Here is a 21,417-nt window from a genome sequence, read left to right as displayed (position 1 = left end):
CGGATCCTCTATTACGTCCGTCTACAGTATGTCACTTGACACGGGTCAAGGTGCGCTTGTCAGTCACGTGATAGGTTACCACTAAAATGAAACCCGGAAGCTAGCAAAATGAGTTTTTAAAAAAAAGGGTATTTGGAAAGGGGAAATGGCCCATCCAGGAGACAGAAGAGGAGCCTACGACTTCCAAGAAAAAGAACTCTACATTTAATAGACCGTATCAGGAGTCCTACTTAAGATACGGAATTATCTCAACGGGAGATTCCCACACAGCAAGCCCACTGTGCTTAAGATGCGGCGATGGTGAGTCGTATTTTTCGTGCACTTTGTATTTGCGATACATTTTATTTTGGAGGCACGTTTAAACATTACAATAGTGACCAGAGAATGTTGCGGCCAGGTAGGACCTTCCTCGTGTCATGATTCGTGTTTATTATGTTTTGAAAATACTGTACCACAGTTTTCATGCACGTCATATCATATTATTTTGTTGTATTGATCCACCACACCTTAAAGGTCGGTCGCTGAAAATATTGTCTGACGTTAAACCGGTCCATGGGACGAAAAAGGTTGGGGACCGCTGATTTGAGATGCAAGAAGTGATTCGGTGAATTCAGGCAAATTGTCATTTGTTCTTAAAATATACAGCGGAGAGCAATAAATTGTGACCGAGTATCAAAGGGGTCTAAGACGACTCCATCCATGTAAACCCAGAAATGAAAGACTCCTTTGAGTGAACCCAAGCGACGCAAATCAAGAAGGCGAGCACGAGTGTGAGCTTTTGGTGACGTCGAAACAGTTCGCCCGCCTGTGTGTCATTCTACCGTCCGCGCAGCATGCGTCAAAGGCCATCTGCTTCACTTCGGAGTCGGCCGTGTTATGCTGATAGCGTTTAATCTCTTCTCCTTGATAATGTTGTAATGCTCATTGCCGGCGGAGAAAATACACTGCAAGCACCGTGCTTATTAAAGTCAAGAAGTCAGACAAATATACCCTTTTAAACCTGCGTGTGAGGGTGTGTCAACTTTTCATCAGAGCCATTTCCACGGTTTTAATTCACCTGACTCGCACTCCCGTTCCCCAAAATTGCCAATTTCTCAAATTCCCAACAATTGACCGAGTTTGCGGCAACGTACGTGCAGCAGCGCCCTCCAGCGGCACCTGCGGCTTCTGCAGCCTCACTTCATACTTTTATTTTTTAATCACGCCTAATTGTTGCCTGTTTTTTGTCAATGTTAAAATCAGGTCAGAGAAAAGTCGTTTTATATCTTTATTTACACATAAGACGATTCACAAAAATAACGTTTACGAAAAGGGAACGTGTAAAATAAAAAAACGAACACCTCCAATATGAATTAAAACTCCGACAGCGGTTAGAAACTTTTTTTTAAACATCAAACTTTGACTATGAAAAAAAGTTTGCGAGTTTATTGAAAGAAAAAAAGTCATTAGAAATTCCAACTCAGCAATACATGAGTTCCATGTTTTTCCCTCATTCTCTTCATACAGTGGTTTGCTCTTGTTCATGTTTCCAGTGCAGCGGTTTGATGCCGGGCCCCGGACTTCCCGTGTGGAGTTTGCATGTTCCCCCGTACCCGCCTGGCTTTTCTCCCATTCCTCCCCACATTCCAAAAAAACCCATGCCTGGTAGGTTAATTGAACACTCTAAAATGTCCTGAGATGGTTTGTTTGTTTGAGTGTGTGGCTTGCCGTTAGCTGGCAACCAGTTCCGGGTGCGCCCCAACCACTGCCCGGAGTCAGCTGCCATTGGCTCCAAGCACGCCCGCGATGGATGGGATTTCCCAAAAACTTTCCAGAAATGTTGAAACCTCCAACTCCAAATGACATTGAGTTAACATTAATATGCAACTATGTTAATTATTTCAGTGTGCAATATTGCTTAAAAAAAATCTCACCAGACATCACGTACGTCCCCATCTCATTTGCAGCAACCTTTTTTTGGTGACCAAATTATTTTGGTATTTAACGAAAACTTTTCAGAAATTTGCAAGTACAAATGACATTCAGGCAAAATAAACACAAAGTTTTTTTTTCTTTTCAAAGTGCTACATTGGTTAAAAATCTCACGAGACTGTCACGGACATCCCCGCCTTCTTCCTCCTCCTGCTCCTCATCCTCTTCGTCGTCGACATCCTGCATCTCCGACAGGCCAGGCGTGTCCCATTGGTCCCTGTATTCCTCGGCGTGCCTCTCGCATATATTATGCAGAGCGCAGCAAGTCAACACCATGGATTTGACCACTCGGATGTCGCTGTCGTTCCTCTTGGTCAGACAGCGCCACCTGCCTTTGAGTCGGGAAAAGGCTGCGCGTACGGTGGCTCTGGCGCGCCGCACGCTCTCGTTGTACGCGCGGCGCTCTGGCGTCAGCGTGCCGTCTTGCCGGAATGCTTTCAGCAGCCACGGCTTCAACGGATAAGCAGAGTCCCCCAGGATGTAAAAGCTGGGGTCGAACCTCCCTTGCTCGGCCATCTCCCACAACGGAGACTCTCTGAGCGCTCGGGCGTGGCGCAGCCCCCCGGCCATGCCCGCGCACGTGCTCCAAAAGAGCCCCTTGCCATCCACCACGCCTTGCAGGATGATGGAATGCCAGCCTCTCGCGTTGATGTAATCCCGGTGGTTCTCCTGAGGCGCTATGATGGGAATGTGGGAGCCCTCGATGGCGCCGACGCAGCGGGGAAGCCCCCAACTCGCCTCGATCTCGGCCGCCGTCCTTGCGAGCGTCTCCGGATCGGGAAAGCGAATGTGGCGCGGCAGCAGCAGCGCGCAGGCGGCCGAGCAGAACTCGCGCAGGCAGCGGCACACCGTGGTCTTGCTGACGCCAAACAGGTGGCTGATGCTTCGGTACTGGCTGTTGGTGGCCAGCTTCCAGAGAGCGATGGCCACTCGCTTCTTGAGCGGGACGCACACGCGGAAGTTGGTGTCGCGCTTCTCCATGGCCGGCCGCAGCTTGGCGCAAATGTCCAGGAAGGTCCCTTCGGACATGCGGAAGTGGCGCACCCACTCTTCGCGCGTAAAGCCCGGGACGATCTGGTCCCACCACACGTTGGAGCGACGCACCGCCCAGATGCTTGGGCGGCGCCGGCGCTTGAGCAGCAAATGAAGCATCTGGAAGTCACACCGCCTTGGCTTTAGTTATCAAAGGGGTACTGGCGTCACAACATTTCAAAACTAAACTAGACCGTTTCACCTGCGGCGTGGGCCAAATGATCTACCAAGATGTTATAAAAGAGATCCAGGTCTAGAATGATTTTTTAGGAGTCGTCTTGAAAGACATTACAATCTGAATTCTACCACTACTACTTATGAATCAACTTGCCTTTTAAAATCTAAACTACAGCCAGCGTTCAGTCTCCTTGGGAACATTTTTTTTTTTTACCTCACCTAACATCACCTTTTCGACTGACACTATTTCTGACATCCACTCGAATTGTCCTCCTCACCCACAGGTGTCGCTGGATTCATTTAGATTTGTTTTCTTTTTCTTGACCAACTTTAGCATTTGGATAAATTACACGGTCTCACCAAACTGGTTCTTTATTTTTGACAAACAGTCGGTTTCGTTATTAACTTCGATTTTGTTAATTGGCATTAAAAAAAAAAGCTTGGACAGAATTTCTGACTGTCAAAAGATCCATTTACAAGTCTCTTATTGCAGGAGTCAGCCATGTTTGTCGTTTGATGGGCGACGTAAGATGCAGACAGTACAGCGTGCCGGATTACTCAAAATTAGTTGTTTATTATTGACAAGCTTTTGAACCCAAACTGTTCTCAATCTAACCATCTGGCGTCGCCGTCTAGGTCTCGGAAACGAGTCGTCCTCCAACAATTCCCAAACTCTCCTCATTTTCTCTGCAGTGTTCCTCCGCGCAGCCTGAAGCCTCCTCTCGAACAAAGCTTGCCTTCTCCTGGTGATAAAGAGCCAGACGCCGAGCAGAAAGAGCACCATCGAGCGGATGTTCTCCATTGTTGTCGACTCGTTTGTTTTGGTGGCTGCCACTTCCGTCGTTGAGATTAATCGTCACAGGCTCTTACAACTGTGTCGCGTGGTTGTGACGCTATTTGTTTACAAAAGCGTCCCTTTCCCGCCAAAACAAACCACACACCGTAAAATGTTATTTAATAAGTATTTTATTCAATACCTATGCTGTTAGTATTGCCACCCAACGTTCGGCGGGAGAATTGCAGGTCAGTTACATTTCTAAAATCAAATTAATCTCAGTCGTGCCACTGAACTCCACATTACCGTGAGTAGAGTATTATACATTGTTTTCGAAGGAGATGTTACGATCGTGTCATTAGTTGCGATTTAAAATTCTGTGACTGAATTGTTTGTGTGACTAAACCAAGCGTGTTGTGTGTAATTCATATTTTGACCACACGGAGGCCACCTTGCCTTGACTATCGGATGTGAGTTGAATGGTCACTCAGGAAGGGCGGAGCAAACGTCTGGTCATTCAGGTACGTTTTATACGTGTTTCTTCTTTTTTTCACGTGGTAGTGTAAAGGAGGGTCTGAAATACCAGCAGTGAATGAGTTAATGAATAACCGTTCACATTTGTTGCATTGCTTATCATGAATATAATTATAACTAACAATTAATTTAATGGGTAAAATCGTTTATCCATCCATTCGTTATCTGTGCCGCTTGTTTTAATAAATAATAAAATGAATACATACTATTTATGCAATTTTAAAAATGCAAAATGAATGCAGCAAATATTACAGGACACTTAATGTAAATGATCAGTGGGCTGCCTGCCATACTTTGCCCAGCACTGCTGTTTTCCACTTCATAAGAGTAACTGTGCTGCATTTATAAGGTGCTTAACACTGAATGGGCAATGTGAGCCACTTGGTTCAATCTGAGTTGTAAACTGAAATTACTTTCACAAGGCCATACACACGCATAACACATTTATATTATCAAGTACAGTAGACGCTAACAATATACTTATTACGCTTATTAAAGTCTTCAAACAATAACGGATGACAGTGTCACTGTGCAATTGCCGTCCAGTTTACCTCTCCGTTGTGCATTTTCATAGAGTGAATATCCATGCCTCCATTTTTGTTGAACGCTTATCTCCTTTGTCTGCCAAAGAGCAACAAGAAACAACCATTCACGCTCACACAGAGTCTATACAAAGTCAATTTAGTGTCTTTGGTGAACACGCTAACATGCATGTTTTGGGAATGTGGAAGGAACGCAAGCATACAAACTCTCCAGAGGAAATGCTGATCTGAGATTCGAACCCCAAACTTGAGAACTGTGAGGAAAGCTGGGCTAACCACACCCTCCTCCACCCTGCCCAAGAGTGAACACTTTTACTTTAAGAGTGAACACTTTTACTTTATTTTAGTTGTATGACACAGTTGCTCGGTTATATGACTAGGATGTTCAAATGTCACTGGCTGACTGATCAGAGCATTTTAGTACATTGTAGATCAATTCAACTGGATTTAACTTTTCAGTGCAATTCGTTGTCTTTTCACTTTGTCTTCAAAATACATGTAGGTACAGTTTTAATTTAACTTTGGTGCAAAACATTTTATTGGACTCATTAAGTCCATTTTTTTCCGAGATGCAAAATGTGAGAGTGGTGTAGAAATAATGTGAAACCTCTATTGTATTTAAATGGCTGTCATTGTGGTGCTGCATGGAGAGTTAAATCTTTTTTTGATGTGCTACTTGGAACCCATTGATGAAAAAAAAAAATCACTTACTGCTTCTACTTCTGTCTTTTTTGTGTGTTTTTTTTGGAAAGATTTTTTCCCCCTTGATCCCATCTCAGTTTTCAGGCCTCCTGGCTGACCTTTCCAAAACTTTCCACTCATGCTTTGACGCCTCCAGCTATACTTTCCCATCTGTGACTTTGTGTGCTGTCATGTCACACATCGATGGGGGATGGGGGGTTGTTGTAGTCCCCCCCACACCCCACCCACCCCTCTCCACACACACAGGGTTCGGTTCCCAACGTTTGTGGGGCGAGAGGGAGGATTTCCTTTTCAACATGTCTGGCTGGTAAATATGTCTGGCTTCAAAAGTGATCCAGTGAAAAACAGGTGGGATGTTTTTAGACCTTGCTACAGGACCGTGTGCAAGCTGCTCCCGCATTTATAGACACCCACACACACAGTGCAAAACGCAACTTTTTGATTTGCTGTAATGACATTTAATGTAATATGTCTGACTCTGTTTTGACAATTTACCTGGCACCTTCCTGATTTTTTGTCATCCCCAAATATATATTCTTGTTTTTTATTGGATATATTTAATGTTAGTTACTTTACACTTGCACCTTAGATTTTTTTTAAACTTATTTTATGATTTGGTTTTATTGAATGAGTTTTTCCATGTTTTGTTTTTATTTGATACGTTTATACTATTTTCGTTTTGTTTTATTGATTTATTTTTTAATCTCATCACACACTTTTTTATGGAACATATATTTTTGCATTTTTTTATGTTTCTGGCGTGAGGCTTCACCTTCAATTTCTTTAAAAATTACATTTTGATGTTGTTTTTAAAATTTTAAAAATATTTCGCATTTACACAGAGAATGTTTGAGGTTTGACATTTCTCTCCGCACCATAGATCATGTTATATGTATGTTATTTTAAATTATTCAATCTATCTAGCGAGCTAGCTGGCTAGCTGTCTCCGTCCATCTATCTATCTAATTTCCCACCTCAGTGTGCGGTCACTTGTTCGTCTGTAATGATTTGTTTTGGTGTTAGGAGGAGGGTGCTCGTCCTCCTCCTCCCTCCTCACTACACGAGCCCCCCCCCCCCGCCACTTCCCGATTACATCCCACGCGTGGACGCGCGGCGCGGCCACGCATAGCTCTGTGGAGGAAGCCCAGAGACGAGCTACGCGACGTGACATGACGTGACGTGACGTGAAGTGACGGCAAGGACTGCGGACAGATTCACGCCGAAGCCCCCAAAAGACACACTGGAGCAGCTTCCCCCCCCTTAATTGGATCCTCCATGATCGGCGCATCGGAGCGGCGGATTGTGGCTGGCGTGTCCGGACGCCCCGCACTGGGCTCCGGTTGACTCGGTGGCGGTTGGCCGCTCTTCCTCGTCGCTTGGGCGGACTGGAGGAGGCGACGGCGCCGGCTCGGTGGTGGTGGTGGTGGAGGAAGAGCAGGTAAGACCCTTCCTTGTCTTCCCCCCCGTGTGGACGTCATGTTGCATGCTGTCACCGTGTCCACACACATATCGTGGAGATTCAAACAAAAAGATGGAACATGTTCCCCCGGGCCCCTTGTCGCAGCCGCCTCGTTTGAATGTCACATCATTTTCTTACATAACGCCTCCGTGTGCATATATATACATGTATGTTTTATTTCTTTCGTTTTTTGCGCTGTGCAATGTGTGTTCATGTGGTCATATTGTCGCAGTCCCTTCTAATGGGGAGGGAAGGAAGGACAGAAGGGAGGGGGAGCGGCGGTGGGCATCCAGTCTCCTATGCAGCTGGACCCCCACACCCTCAAAAATCAAACAAGGTTCTGATGTAAATGTCCCATTTTTTGCCAGTGATGCTGTTGCACTGGTCAGGTGCGAGAGTTCGAGTCAAAAGACACAACAGTTGTTATTGTAAAATTTAACGGCAAATGCAAGTCATTCACTGCTCTCGCAAGCATCGAATTACACCCCGGCGTCTCAAGAACTGTTTGGGGTTCCCAGTGACGAAACCCCCACCCCATAATCTTAACGCTAATTCAACCTACAGTGGTGCCTTGACATATGAGTGACTTGACTTTCATGGTTTTCGAGATATGGGTCATCATTTGGCAGTTTTTTTTTTCTTTGACTTTACACGCAAACTCGAGATGCAATAGTGACAATGACTCAACTCGCTGCAACAAACAGCACTTTGTCAGATAGGCTGCAGTGAAAACTTCTTCCAGCTGTTTATTGCCACTCCTAGTTAAAGTTTAATGTCGAACTAAACAAAATAAAGTGAATGACACATTGTGTATATAAAACAAAGTAAAGGCTTTGCCGTAGAAACGACACTGCTGGTTTAATGCTGACACATAATGGGGAACTGGAATGACGTGCTAACAGATAACGTCCGTGTTGCAACGTTGTGACCTTTTTACGGGGAAGTCAACCCCCCCCCCCAAAAAAAAAATCTTTACAATATGTCTGATGCAGCCCCACTGCATTCAAATTTAGATTTCATTTGTGGAATATGATTTAAGCGGTAAAGTCCACGTTTTTGCCCATCTTAGGGAGCAGCCATTTTGTCACTGACTGTCGACTGAAAATGACATCACAGTTGCTCAGGGCTCAGGTAACGACCAATCATGGCTCAGCTTGGGAAAACAGGTGAGCCGTAATTGGTTTGTTGTTGTTGTTGTTGTGTCCCCCCCCCCCCATTTTGCTTGTGCTCAAATCATATTCCACAAAAGCAAAATTAATAGAACATATTAGTGTCAAGGAAATTTCGGGGTTGACTTCCCCTTTAAGCAGCAGATATGTAGCAACAGCACAAATGGGTGCAAAACAATATGAAAGTACTGACAGGCATATATTTTTTATCTCCTGCATCGAACAACTAATATGAGTGCCGCACAGAGGAGCTGAGACATGCGCAGTATACCAGTTTGTCTGTCCTATGCTGCCCCGGTTAGCTAAAGCGAGTACACCTGAAAGAGCAGCACGATGGCTGTTGATCAATAAATAAAGAAAACGGTTAGTATTATTATTATTTTTTAATGAATTCTAAACGGTTTTTTACCCCGGACTAAAAAAAAAAAAAAAATCACCAATTGAAATTTTTTTTGGTACTTATTCGTTTTTGGCGAGAAAGGATGAATGGCATTTCCATTCCTTTCATTGGGGAGAAATGATTTGAGATGCTGACCGATAACTTGAATGACACTCAAGGCATCCCTGTACAGGCGAAGCCTGTTTATTGACGGTGACGGTCCACCAAATAGACGCATTTAAAGCTATTAAAACAAACTGAAAGCCCGTGCTTGCGCCGCTTTGCTCCAGGTACTGCGGCTCCCTCCCACATTCCAAAAATATAACATGTCAGGCTCAATGAGGTCTCGTGTGTCGTTGCTTGTTGGTCAGCTCGCGTTGGAACCCTGCGGCTAGCTTGTCGACAAGTTGAGACTGGCGATCCCGTCCGGACGAGGCAGAGGCCCCTCGGGTCTGTGGTCCGAGGGGGGCGGAAAGCCCCGCCCTCCTCATCCTCCTCTCAGCTCACAACCGGCCCGGGTCCCTTCGGAATGAAATCCCACCACGACGTCACTTCTTAGCCGCCGTCTGTCCATTTGAATCCACGAAGACCGAGGGGTGCCCAAGTCCGGTCCTCAAGAGCCCTTATACTGCATGTTTTAGATTTGTGCCTCCTCCAGCACAATTTTCTCAAATGATGGGTTCATCGGCAAGCTCTGAGAACCTTGATCAGGATTCTTATCAGTTAAATCAGTTGCGTGTGTAGAAAGAGACTTCTAAAACTGGCTGCATCGGGGATTTCAAGGACCGGACTTGGGCACCCCTTTTTCGCTTGGACGTCACACATTTCCACATTTCTACAAACTGCATTTAAATTTGAATAAATCACTGACGTTATCAAAATGCTTAACGGAGCCGTGAAGTTTTAGGTCATCTGCAAAAAAAAAATGTAATATTGATTCTAAATCATTGATGTAGGTAAGAAAAAGCTTAGGGCCAAACAGGGACCCTTGAGGCACGCCGTCCGGGTCTTGACGTAATCCTTGAATATGCATTTCCGATGATCACCAACTGAATCCACGCATGCAGCCTAATCCAATGTGAATTACTCAAGATGAACGTTGGCGCGTACACATGTTCAGCTCTGACGTCTCCTCGTGTTACATGTTCACAGGAGGGAATTTTGAAGGGGTGGGGGGGTCGGGGGGTTGGAGGGTTGTCTGTGCCGCTTCTGTGTGGGTGACTTTGCAGGCCGGCTGCAGCTGTCAGAATGATGTGCTCATCCCGCCTCTCGCAGGCTTTGCGACTTACATAATAAGCCAAATGAAATGTTAATGTCAGCAAAGATGACGGCGCAACGAGGGATTTCTCAAGAGTGCGGCGGGCGGCAAACTGCGGGCGAGCAGCTGCAAGAAAGGATCGGTTCACGTTTTCGTCTCGAAATGCATCACTGCAAACCACACAAGAATACGACCAAAACACAACATCATGTGCGATTTCTCGGACCTAATTGGAAGCAATTGTTCCTGTCCGTCAAAGGCGTGATTTGGCGCGAAGGCTGTTCGAAAGGGGTTTTGCGTGTGTGGCTGCGAATGAAATCTTCAGCAGTGATCAACCGCTCATCCTGCACGGGTACCCGCTGACGTTGCGAGCAGTGACGGCGCTCCACTTTTTCTTCAATTAGCTGGCTTGTGTGTGGATGTGAAAGTGAAATTGCCAACACTCGGTCTAACCCGCCCCCCCCCCCCCCCCGCTCCCCGTGAACCCCCCTCGTTTGTGTCTCTGAGCTTTTCTCGTTCACTTCAAGACTGATTTCTATTCCGTTTTGCTCACGCGTTCTCAGGAATTGTTTCTCTTTTATCCTCTCGAATCACGTTGTTATGAAGTCACGACGGAGAAAGCTTCAAGTTTCATATCCGCCGTCGAGCCGGAAAGTCGCTCCAGGTTTCTTCGGCGTAAGACGACACCGGGATGAGGTCAAAGCGTCACATACCGTGTCAGCGCTGTGCTGTTATGTATCTCTCACCGGGTGTATTTATAGAGCGGCACACAATGGCAGCGGAGGGGGGCGGGGGTCTGTCATTGACAGAGTGTCTGTCATTGTGCCCCCCCCCCCCAAAAAAAAAGAAATGCAGTCAAGTGTCAGATTCCAGATTGGTCTGTCACTTTCATGTTCTCCAAGTGAGCATTTCCCCAAAAATGTTCGCACTTCCCTTGATTTGCCGTTCCCTCTGTCAGTTTCATTGGAGTCAAATTGTTTTTTTTTTCTGGGCAACACAAAGAATAAAATGCACCCGAATTGGCTTTTTCTGCGCCACTTGCGAACGCTTCTGTCAGCGGTGGAATTGGCTTTTTGCTCCTTTTTTTTTTTTTTTTGTGCGTTGTTATTGAAGCGGGCGGCCCGGTAGTCCAGTGGTTAGCACGTCGGCTTCACAGTGCAGAGGTACCGGGTTCGATTCCAGCTCCGGCCTCCCTGTGTGGAGTTTGCATGTTCTCCCCGGGCCTGCGTGGGTTTTCCCCGGGTGCTCCGGTTTCCTCCCACATTCCAAAAACATGCATGGCAGGCTGATTGGACGCTCTAAATTGTCCCGAGATGTGAGTGTGAGCGTGGATGGTTGTTTGTCTCTGTGTGCCCTGCGATTGGCTGGCAACCGATTCAGGGTGTCCCCCGCCTACTGCCCGTAGACGGCTGGGATAGGCTCCAGCACCCCCCGCGACCCTAGTGAGGATCAAGCGGTTCGGAAAATGGATGGATGGATGGATGGATGTTATTGAAGCAAGACTTATTCGATACCCTGAGATCCGCACGTCTTTTGTGTCGAAGATAAAGCTGAGGGGTGAGTCGCTGCTTGCCTCGTCGGTTATGAAGGAGAGAAATGCCAACGCGTTGGAAGTCGCGCAAGTTCAGGCACCAAACACTTTGAACGGGGCGCGCGCACGTATGGCGTCAGAACGTTGACGGTGCCGCGGTCGGGAGTTGAAAGCGCGTGGCGCCGTTGTGAGAAAAGATGACGGGAATGACCCATGTCCAACCGGAGCCGCAAAGAATATTCGCAAGGCCGTCATCAGCCCTTATTCGATCTTGCCGCAAAGTCGCTGTGCTGTCACGTGTCCCCCCCCCCTCCCAAAAAAAACAAAAAAAAAATAATTTGCTCTTCTTTTTGCTCAGAAACTTGTTTTGTTTGAAACCAACCCATGTTCTACCGTTGATTGTTAAAGAACCTGCGAGAAACAAACATTTCTTATGACGGGCTCGTTTCAAATCACCCCCCCCCCCCCAAAAAAAATGTGTCCATTTTAACTCATTCAGTACCAGCCAATTCTGGACCAAGTCTGAAAAGACGTTTAAAAACGTCTTTGGGAGTGAATGAGTTAACTAAGCGGATTTTGGTGAAACGCGGCGTCCTCGTTGATTGTGGCGGCACAAGAGTAAATTCGCAATTTTGAGACAGGACCGCGCCGTGCTTTGCATTCCCGAGCTGAGGGCGGCGTGTAGCGTGCGCCTGCGGCGTCGCGGCGCCAGAAAACGCCGTCGCGGCCGCCGTTTGCGGCAAAAGGTCTCGAGACAATCGAATGCTTTGTCGCGCCTCGGCGGCGGCAGTCAGATGATCGACTTCTGTGTTGTCTACTGACACTCGCCGCTAAATCGCGGTCATTGTCGAGCGTGCGCACATAATCACGCTTCATTGAGACTCCTTCCATGGAAATACTCCACCCTTTTTTTTGATAGCCTGTAAGGCAGTTAGCACACAACGACTGTTGTTGGCTTTGGAAACCCCCCCCCCCCCCTTCCCCTATAGAAAGTCACATAAAAAAGAAGAATCCCTCGCTGTTATAAAACCTTCAACCGTGCGGGCCACGTTTTAAAAGGGATGCCGCCGATAGATTCCAAGAAGGAAAATATGAAACCGTGTCCATCGCGCCATTGTCGATCGCACTTGATTCTCATTTGTGTCGTCGGTGAGCTGGAGCCGATCGCGGCCGACTTTGGCCAGCCCGTTGGAAAGCCCGAAACTCAATTAGGGGTTTGACGAAGGGAAAAACTCTGACCTGTCACTTCAGCCTTTGCCGGAGCTGCGACGTGTCTTAAAAACAGCCGACCGGGTCGGGAAACCTTCAAATTGAGTCCCGCCGACCCGTTCAAGGCTGCGCTCGTTCAACACCTCGCCGCCATTGAAGACGCATCACAAGGCAGCTGCGACGGCTCCGACGAAGGCTGAAGTGACAGTCGAAACTGTCAGCTTGGTTCGAGTTTTCCTCGTCACCCAAAAAAACCCCCAAAACAAAACAAAAAAGGCCACCCTCTGAAAACCTTCAACCTAATTTACTCTAAACTTTATGGATTATTGGACTGGGGCTAGGCTGTATAGCTAAAAAAAATTAAATCTTACACAAATTAGATTTCTGGTTGTATTAATCAGCCTTAAGTTGTACAGAAAAAGAAAATCACGAATCAAGGAGCTGTGTCGCATTTCTAGACTTGCAGAAATTGAACGGCATGAGTTTCCTTGAGGTTAGCATGTTACGTCTTCTGATTGCATTTCCGGACTCATCGATAAGATAAGAAAACCTTTATTAGTCCCGCAATGGAGAAATTCCCAATTCACAGCAGCAAAGTTATGAAAGGAAGAAGTAGAACAGCAAAATATAGGAGCTGCCGGAAAGGCAGCCACTCTCGCAGCGCCATTTTGAAGTCAAAATAACTAAAATAATACAACACAACACATAGGACACAGACAGTCGTGCAATCTTCACCATTTTTCTGCATACACTTTGATGAAGGAATGCCTGTGCTTTGATGTGACGCGCACAACCACAAATTCTTTTTTTTTTTTTATTTAAACATCCTTCAATCCTTATCCAAAAATGTCTTACCGATGCGCAGAAACATGCTCTAAGCTAAGCTAGCACAATCACTCGTCCCTGAACTGTTACTCCTCCCGCGCCCCCCCCCCCGAAGCTCATCCATCGACGATCCAACGAAGGGCATCGCGCGGCCAACGTTTTGAGCGTGACCAGGCGAGCGCATGGGTTGGCCCTGAGCTCTGCGCCGACGCCGGCGCCGTTTGTCGGGCCGCGCTAGCGGCAGATTGACTGGGGGCTGTGGCGGTCGCCGCCTTTCAGAGGCGGCCTTCGTGGGTTTCAGACGCGGCCGACAGCGAGGCGTCTTGTTTGTCTCGGAGGTTCTGCTCTTAAATGTCTCTGACAGGAAGGAAGACAAATGAGCTAATGTCATTTCATCTCGGTCTTTTTGCGTGAGCGAGGCTTGGACTGAAAGCTTTTTTTTTTTTTTTTTTTTAAACGTCTTTTGCTTTGGGATTGGATTTAGACTAAATTGTGTTGTCAGCGATGTATTGAGTCCACCAGTGGTAAAGTGGTTTACCCGCCTGTCTTTAACTCATTCAGTACCAGCCAATTCTAGACCAAGTCTGAAAAGACGTTTAAAAACGTCTTTGGGAGTGAATGAGTTAATGCAGCCAGCGCGAACTCAATTCCCACTCGGTGACGGCGCAAACGTGAGCGAGCGGTTGTCTCCTGTCTAGTGTGTCGTCCACATTTCGCCTGACGTCAAGTGGAATACGCTCCAGTTGTCGGATGAGCGCCGTAGAAACTGAACGGTACGCACCCAGTCGATGGATGTAACCTGCAGCAAGTTTCAGTCTCGGCAACCCGGTGTGCTGTTTTCTTGATGTAGGGAACGGACTGCCACACACGGCAGGGGAATGGACAGGGAGAGGCGACAGCAACACATTGGAACGCAAACCCGCAGGAGAAATTTCTCCCCAATTCGCTCTCCGAGATTAGCATACTACTCATACACGATCAATAAAAAGGTTGGGCGCGTAGTCTAGCGATACCAAGAACTGGTATCGGATCCCACGCTAGCCTTATTGTAAGATATCGGCTTTTCGGGAAGGCTTTTCGATACCAGCCGCTGATGCTCAGCGATTTAAAGTTGGCCTTGATGGCTTTTTTTTTTTTCTTCTACGAGGTACTTTGTGTGTAAAGTTTCAACACCACTGTGCTAAAATGAAAATATCTTTTATCAATTTAAATCCATATCCTTTTCATATGCGCTGAGTATCTTGGCAAGGCTCAATCAAAGTTTTTAAAATATTAACAACATCCTTCGCTGAGAGCATTTCGCTGAAATCAACGGAAGCCATTCTTGAAACGAACCCCGAAAGCCAAAATGTCACGCGATTGTGAACAGCTGCCTTGGCGGAGGTCCGAACAGCCCGGGAGATTTTCTACCAGATCAAGCGCGTTATTCATCATCATCTTACCCGACGTACGCAATTTGTCCTCGCCTCGCTAATTCAATGCTCTTCTCGGAAGCAGCCGTTAATGAAGGAGCCCCCGGTGAACCGAGACATCTGATTGGCCGGCTAAAATGAAGGGGGAGGGGTTTCGCGGTGGCGTCTGTTGTCATGGCGCGAAAACATCGTGTGAATGCGTGTCTTTGTGTGGTCAAGGTGAGCTAAATGGAGTTAATTAATTCAAATTAATGCCGGGCAAAGGAAACACACGTATCGGTCGTCCATTTTGACAGAGGGCGCACAATTTCCTCCCTGTTGATTGCGTGGCCGTTATTGTCGCGGATCGTAACGACCGTCATCACAATCATGTGAAAGCACAATCGGCCTGCGTTCCATATTTGGACAAGAAGAGGCTCTTGAAAGTGCGGGAGGGTGATGGGGGGGGGGGGCTTGGGGTGGGCTCGGTTCATCTCTGACTGACTGGCAGTTGATTAGAGGAAGTAGAAAGGAGAGCGGCTGCCCCTGCGGAGAAGACACACACGAGACAATAGCGGCCGCTAAATGGATTTGGTGGCTGGAAGAAGGCGGGGAGGGGGGGGGGGTAGTGGGGGCAGGGGGGGGGCAGCATCTGCACTACATGTCTTCCGTGCTACATGTGCTTGGCTCATGAGCCCCCCCCCCCCTTTCCCCTCCCCTCCCCCATTCCGATATCACGCCTTCTTGGCTTCAGTTAAGACTGTAAATTGTTCCAACTTTTGAATGCGAGTGTCTCTTGCCCAAGGTCACCTTTGAACCGAATGAGGTCAAGTGCAAGGCCGGAATAATGATGCCACTGGTATATCTCTGTGAATCGCTTATTTATTTATTTAAGGGGGGGGGGGTGATCCTTGTTTATGATTCACTATTGATGAGAAACTGTCATCTCGCTGGCGGGGGTGGGTGGGTGGGGAGGGGGGGACACATGTACTTTAAGTTGCCCAATTGATCATTTATTGATGAGGCATCACGTGCATTATTCACGGCTGCATGTTCTGAGGGTGTGAACTTGTTTAAAAAAAAAAAAAAAAACATGGCCACATGTCCGTGACTGACATGACACGATGCGATTGTGCGTAGCTTGAATGTGATATGTGTGTGTGTGCGTGTGTGTGTGCGTGTGTGTGTCTAGCCTTGTGAAACCCGCCCCAAGGCTCATCCTCGTGTGAGATGCGCACGACTTAATGGATGCATTCTTGGAACTAAACGGGCTGGACCTAATCCATGTCATTGATACTCTTTCTCTCTGTCTGTCCCTCACACACACACACTAGCGCACGCACAGTCGCACACACCCACACACCCACATGCTCGCATGCCGTCGTGCCATGTTTGATACGTGCAGGTTGTAACAATCCAGCCGCAGAGAGAACCTAGTGTGTGTGTGTGTGTGTGTGTGTGTGTGCGTGAGACATAATTCCCGCCGATGGAATTTGACACCCCCCTGCCCATTTATTCCTCGGGCATCAGAATGACTTCCAAACATTCTCCCGTGTTGTTTTCGGTCTCTCTCAGGCTGGTATCGAATCAGCGCGCGATCGCAATTGGAGGCTGGAAAAGGGCGAGGGAGCCCGGTCTGTTGCCATGACAACCGCCACAGGGACCATGCGATGACGACGATGATGGCGATTGGCCCGGCCGTCTCAAGTCGGGGCGGTGTTTTCAGAAGCGTGGCAGATGGAGAAGTGACGCTTGTTCACCCCCCCGCCTGCTTTTTTGGCGTGATTTGTAAAAACGACGACAAACAGCGATGGGAAAAATCCTTCGATGTTGTTTGACGATGACACTGGTTTGTTCACGACTCTTAAAAACAAGCGCGTCCTTTCTCATGGTTTGGAGGAAGCGATGCGACACCTGCGGCGCCTCTGAAGTAGAAGTGAAAGTGACCACGCGGCCGCTGTTGCCATCCGACTGCAACACACACACAAAAAAAGAGGACCTTGACACTTGGACACAGAGTCCACTTTTGTATCAAAGTCACACCAGTTCATAGAACTTAATCCTTTTTTTTTTTTTAACTGTTACCACGGCTTGCGTGCGGCAGGAAGTGAATGACGATCTCTTACCTGAGATGCAAACATTGTTTGTGTCGTGATTATGTGAAAAGATGATGCAGTGAATGACAGAGGTAAAAAAAAAAAAAAAGCCACTGTGGTTCAACTCCGGCCACGTGATGAGTCAGCGTCACTCACACTTTACTTGGCTATCGTTTTTCTTATTTTACAGTTTGAGATGTCACAAATGCAGAAAATAGAAGCGTTTTTTTTTCTGCTTGACATGTCTTTTTTCTAGCTGATTTTCTCTGCTTTTTAATCAGAAACTTGTTTTTTTTTGGGGCGGGGGGTGTTGAAACTATGCCATGGTCTGCCGCTGGTTGAAAGAATGAAACGATAGAATGAGAGAAAGTCAAGTTCGGCCCGGACAACAGCCCCGGCTAAACACGGGCTTGCGGATTCCTCTGGTCTGTCAGTGAATGACTTGGACGTATCAAACATATTTTCTCGCGTGACTCCTCAAGCCAAGTCGTGTTGTAAAACTATTTCTAATTGAAAGTGCGAGGACGTCGCCGTGGCTGTTGGGGTGAATTCAGCGGTTTCGCTAAGTGTGACCTCCAGCAGGCTGACTTCTGTTCTCGGCATCCGTGAGACAACTATCCTTTGCTAACATGGCATTTATGGCAAATTTGCTCAAAGTTGAGCTATGTTTATTGTTACACAAAAAGATAGCAACCTGAGTACCAAAAACACAATGATAGAAGCGTGACGAATTTATCTCTGAGGCTAATGAGACTTGCTTTCATGCTAACCGTTGGTATGCTAGCACACGGAAAGCTCACAACCTAAGTACGAAAACGACTAAAACAGAAGCTTGACGATTTTATATCCGGGGCTAATGAGTCTTGCTGTCATGCTAACATTGGCATGATAGCGCACAGAAAGCTCGCGAGTACAAAAACGACCAAAACAGAAGCTTGACGATTTTATATACGGGGCTAATGAGTCTTGCTGTCATGCTAACATTGGCATGCTAGCGCACAGAAAGCTCGCGAGTACAAAAACGACCAAAACAGAAGCTTGACGATTTTATATACGGGGCTAATGAGTCTTGCTGTCATGCTAACATTGGCATGCTAGCGCACAGAAAGCTCGCGAGTACAAAAACGACCAAAACAGAAGCTTGACGATTTTATATACGGGGCTAATGAGTCTTGCTGTCATGCTAACATTGGCATGCTAGCGCACAGAAAGCTCGCGAGTACAAAAACGACCAAAACAGAAGCTTGACGATTTTATATCCGGGGCTAATGAGTCTTGCTGTCATGCTAACATTGGCATGCTAGCGCACAGAAAGCTCGCGAGTACAAAAACGACCAAAACAGAAGCTTGACGATTTTATATCCGAGGCTAATGAGTCTTGCTTTCTTGCTAACATTTGCAACATGTGTTAACATGCTTATTTTATTGACAGGTCATTTATCTCAAATTCGTTAATATACTACTTTTCTAAAGACTCGTTTATGGCGTGCACAGACACTGATGTAGCCACCTTCTCGTACAACTTTTAACATTGCATGTACACTCTGCAATTTGAACATCTTGACTGTTTTTTTTTTCGCAGTAAGCTTTGCGGTTAGGGGTTAAAAAAAAAAAACCAATATGATGAGCCGCAGTGTTCCCCAAATTTAATCTCATCTCGTCATCGATTGTTTTAATGCGCTCTTATTGATTCCCGTCCCCACAGAAGGCACGCGGCTGCCAGGCCAACCGGCAGCTGAACCGGTCACCGGAAAATCAATGAAAATGATTGAGCGCTTAGGGCCGCGTTAAGACCCCCCCCCCCCCCCCCCGGTGCCATGTTGCTTGCCGTCTGTACCGGCATCCTCCAGCATCCTTGGCGGCATTTTGAACGCATTTTCATGAGTTGGTGCCTCACTACTGAGACATTTTGACTCAAGATCACAAAATCACTCCTGACCCCAAAGCATTGAACATGCAAGTGCATGGAAATGTGTTGTATTCCTTTTTTTTATACACCAATGATGGAATCAACAGTGCATTGATACAGTATAAATAATACAATTTACACGCGTCAAATATGTCCTAATTTTAAAAGGCGCTGCCCAAAAAATATCAAATGTGTGTTCATCCAAAAACACGGCGAAATGCACGCCTGACAAGATGCTCCCCGACCGCCCCAATTTCGTTCTCCTTTGAAATTGTCGCTCTTGAAGGTGCGCTGCCTCAGATCGATTTCCAGCAAGCGTGCGGCGGTAACCATGGCAACAGATGCTGCCAGATGCTCCCTTAGTGGCCCCTTTTTCAGGGTGAGGGGTGGGGAGGGGGTTTTTGAATCAATAACGGCAATTTAGGGATGATGTCATCCCACAGCGCGACGCCGCAATTCAATTGCCATACGCGGCTCCTTCGGCATGAGTGCGCGTGCGTCCAGTTTATGACCTTTGATGAAATATTTGCTCTAGTGGCGTCTCAACCCAGCAGTGCATGATGCGAAATACTGACGCGCGAGAGTGCTCCTGCGAACGACTCTGCCCTGCATCTCCGCGTGCATGTTTGCGTCTGTGCGGAATCACTTCCCGATGGAATTTAGACACACACACACACACACACACACACACACAGCACTCATGATGAATCGATAGTTCTGTCAGTGTGTCGTCATGCATTCATTGCATTCGATTTGTCATTCAAAGCCTTTTTCTGCCTCATTCCGCCCAAACGCGTGGGGGGGGGGCATTTGTTACAGTGCCAAACTTATTCTTGTTAATTCTGTTTCAATCTAAGCGATCGTGCGACAAAATAGACACGAAAGGCAACATTATACAATTGCAATGAATAGCCATCCATCCATTTTCTGATCCGCTTAATCCTCACAAGAGCCGCGGGCGGTGCTGCAGCCTCTTCCAGCTGTGTTCGGACAGTAGGCGGGGGACACCCTGAACCGGTTGCCAGCCAATCATAGGGCACAAAGAGACGCACAACCATCCGCGCTCACACTCGCACCTCGGGATAACTTAGAGTGTTCAATCAGCCTGCCACGCATGTTTTTGGAATGCGGGAGGAAACCGGAGTACCCGGAGAAAACCCACCCAGGCCCGGGGAGAACATGCAAAGTCCACACAGGAAGAAGGCCGGAGCCGGCATCCAACCTACGACCTCTGTGCTGTGAGGTCCACGCGCTAACCACTCGACCACCAGGCCGCCTGCAATGAATATTGATAATAATTCAGATTTTGCACAGTCACACCTTTCCGTCTACTGTCGGACTGGATGTGAACAAGTGAATGTGGGCTTGTGTCAGTATGCATGTGTATGTGTGTGTCTGTGTGCGTGTGTGTGTGTGTGTGTGTGCGCGCGCGCGCGCGCGCGCGCCAAAGCATAAATCCCGCAATGATACACTTCTTCGAGTTTATAGTACCAGTCTGAGTTTGGGCTCAGGCAGGAAAACACACTTCCTGCGTCAAAACATTTGTAGTGCAGTGCATGTATGTTTATAAGTGTGTGTGCGTGAGTGTGTGTGTGTGTGTGTGTGTGCACGCGTGTGTGTTGAGGAATGCTGAGGTTTGGTGTTTATTGCTGTTACACTAGCGAGAACTGAGTGCAGGCCGGAGAGCAAGAATGAGGGAGGGGGAGCGGAAGAGGAGGAGAAGAGCAATTGAGAGCAAAACTGGTTTGTTTTTCAAATGAACTTCCAGTTTAAAGGCAAAAAGTAAGGAGTCACTTTCGGGTCCCCCCCCCCCCCCCCGTTTCAAGCACTTTTACCCACCCGTCGTACTTTTTAAATTCACTGGCAGCGTTTCCTACATTATTCATCATTCATTTTGTATTTGTGTGCTCGTCGCGTTCCGTCATCGGCCGAAAGCGCACGGGCGACTGTGGCTCTCCTTTTTTACAAAAACGTTTTTTTTGCCGCTTCACTTGCGTGTCGATGTATCTGAAGCCCACCCGCAAATCAAACTTTCGTCGGCAACAAAAATACCCAAATCAATGAAGCGACACCTTGTAACTTGAAAAACTCTTGCAAACGGAAGCCAGTTCAAAAGTGAATCCACCGAAAAGAAAAGATCTCGTCGTATCCGCACCAAAAAAAGCATACAAATCATTCCTAAAAGGAAAAGTGGAAACCTATGACAAATCCACAAAATGAATCCCTTTCACTGTGCGGGCGTGTGCTTTGTGGTCGTCAAGTGGATTTTAGCAAGCATTAGCGTCAATACAGTGGGACTTATGGCTTATGACCCCCCCAGCCCCCCCCCCCAATCCCTTAAAAATGAACCATTACTCAAAGTAGGGCTTTTTGCTTTATCGTCTGGTAATCTGCAATATCCTTGATTTCATAAAAGGCATCTGCACTTTTTCGAGGCCTCGCTTTCCAGAAACCAGGA

At 47.1% G+C, this 21,417-nt stretch overlaps 2 protein-coding genes across 11 annotated transcripts in view; one reads left to right on the top strand and one right to left on the bottom strand.

Annotated features, from left to right (window-relative positions):
* Positions 1–1,253: 1,253 nt before the first annotated feature.
* LOC147206924 (uncharacterized) lies at positions 1,254–4,099 on the bottom strand. Its single transcript, XM_086110223.1, has 2 exons — positions 3,797–4,099; positions 1,254–3,123 (listed from the first exon to the last, which is right to left on the bottom strand). Exons 1-2 carry the CDS (start codon positions 3,980–3,982, stop codon positions 2,056–2,058), a joined length of 1,254 nt encoding a protein of 417 aa, XP_085966349.1. The 5' UTR covers positions 3,983–4,099; the 3' UTR covers positions 1,254–2,055.
* A 2,744-nt stretch (positions 4,100–6,843) lies between these two features.
* The window catches only part of LOC147206923 (unconventional myosin-IXAb-like), a 73,907-nt gene continuing 59,333 nt past the window's right edge, over positions 6,844–21,417 (top strand). For all 10 annotated transcript variants that reach the window (XM_086108380.1, XM_086108379.1, XM_086108382.1 and 7 more), the window contains exon 1: positions 6,844–7,171. The gene's annotated coding sequence lies outside the window, so the exon portion shown is untranslated. The remainder of the gene's footprint in view (positions 7,172–21,417) is intronic.

Source organism: Hippocampus guttulatus, chromosome 4 (genome assembly GCF_054856545.1).
Source record: "Hippocampus guttulatus isolate MCC_2025c chromosome 4, RoL_Hgut_1.0, whole genome shotgun sequence".
In the NCBI taxonomy this organism is placed as follows: Eukaryota; Metazoa; Chordata; class Actinopteri; order Syngnathiformes; family Syngnathidae; genus Hippocampus; species Hippocampus guttulatus.
The sequence above is the reverse complement of the archived record's forward strand: the minus strand, read 5'-3'. Positions and strand labels throughout refer to the sequence as shown.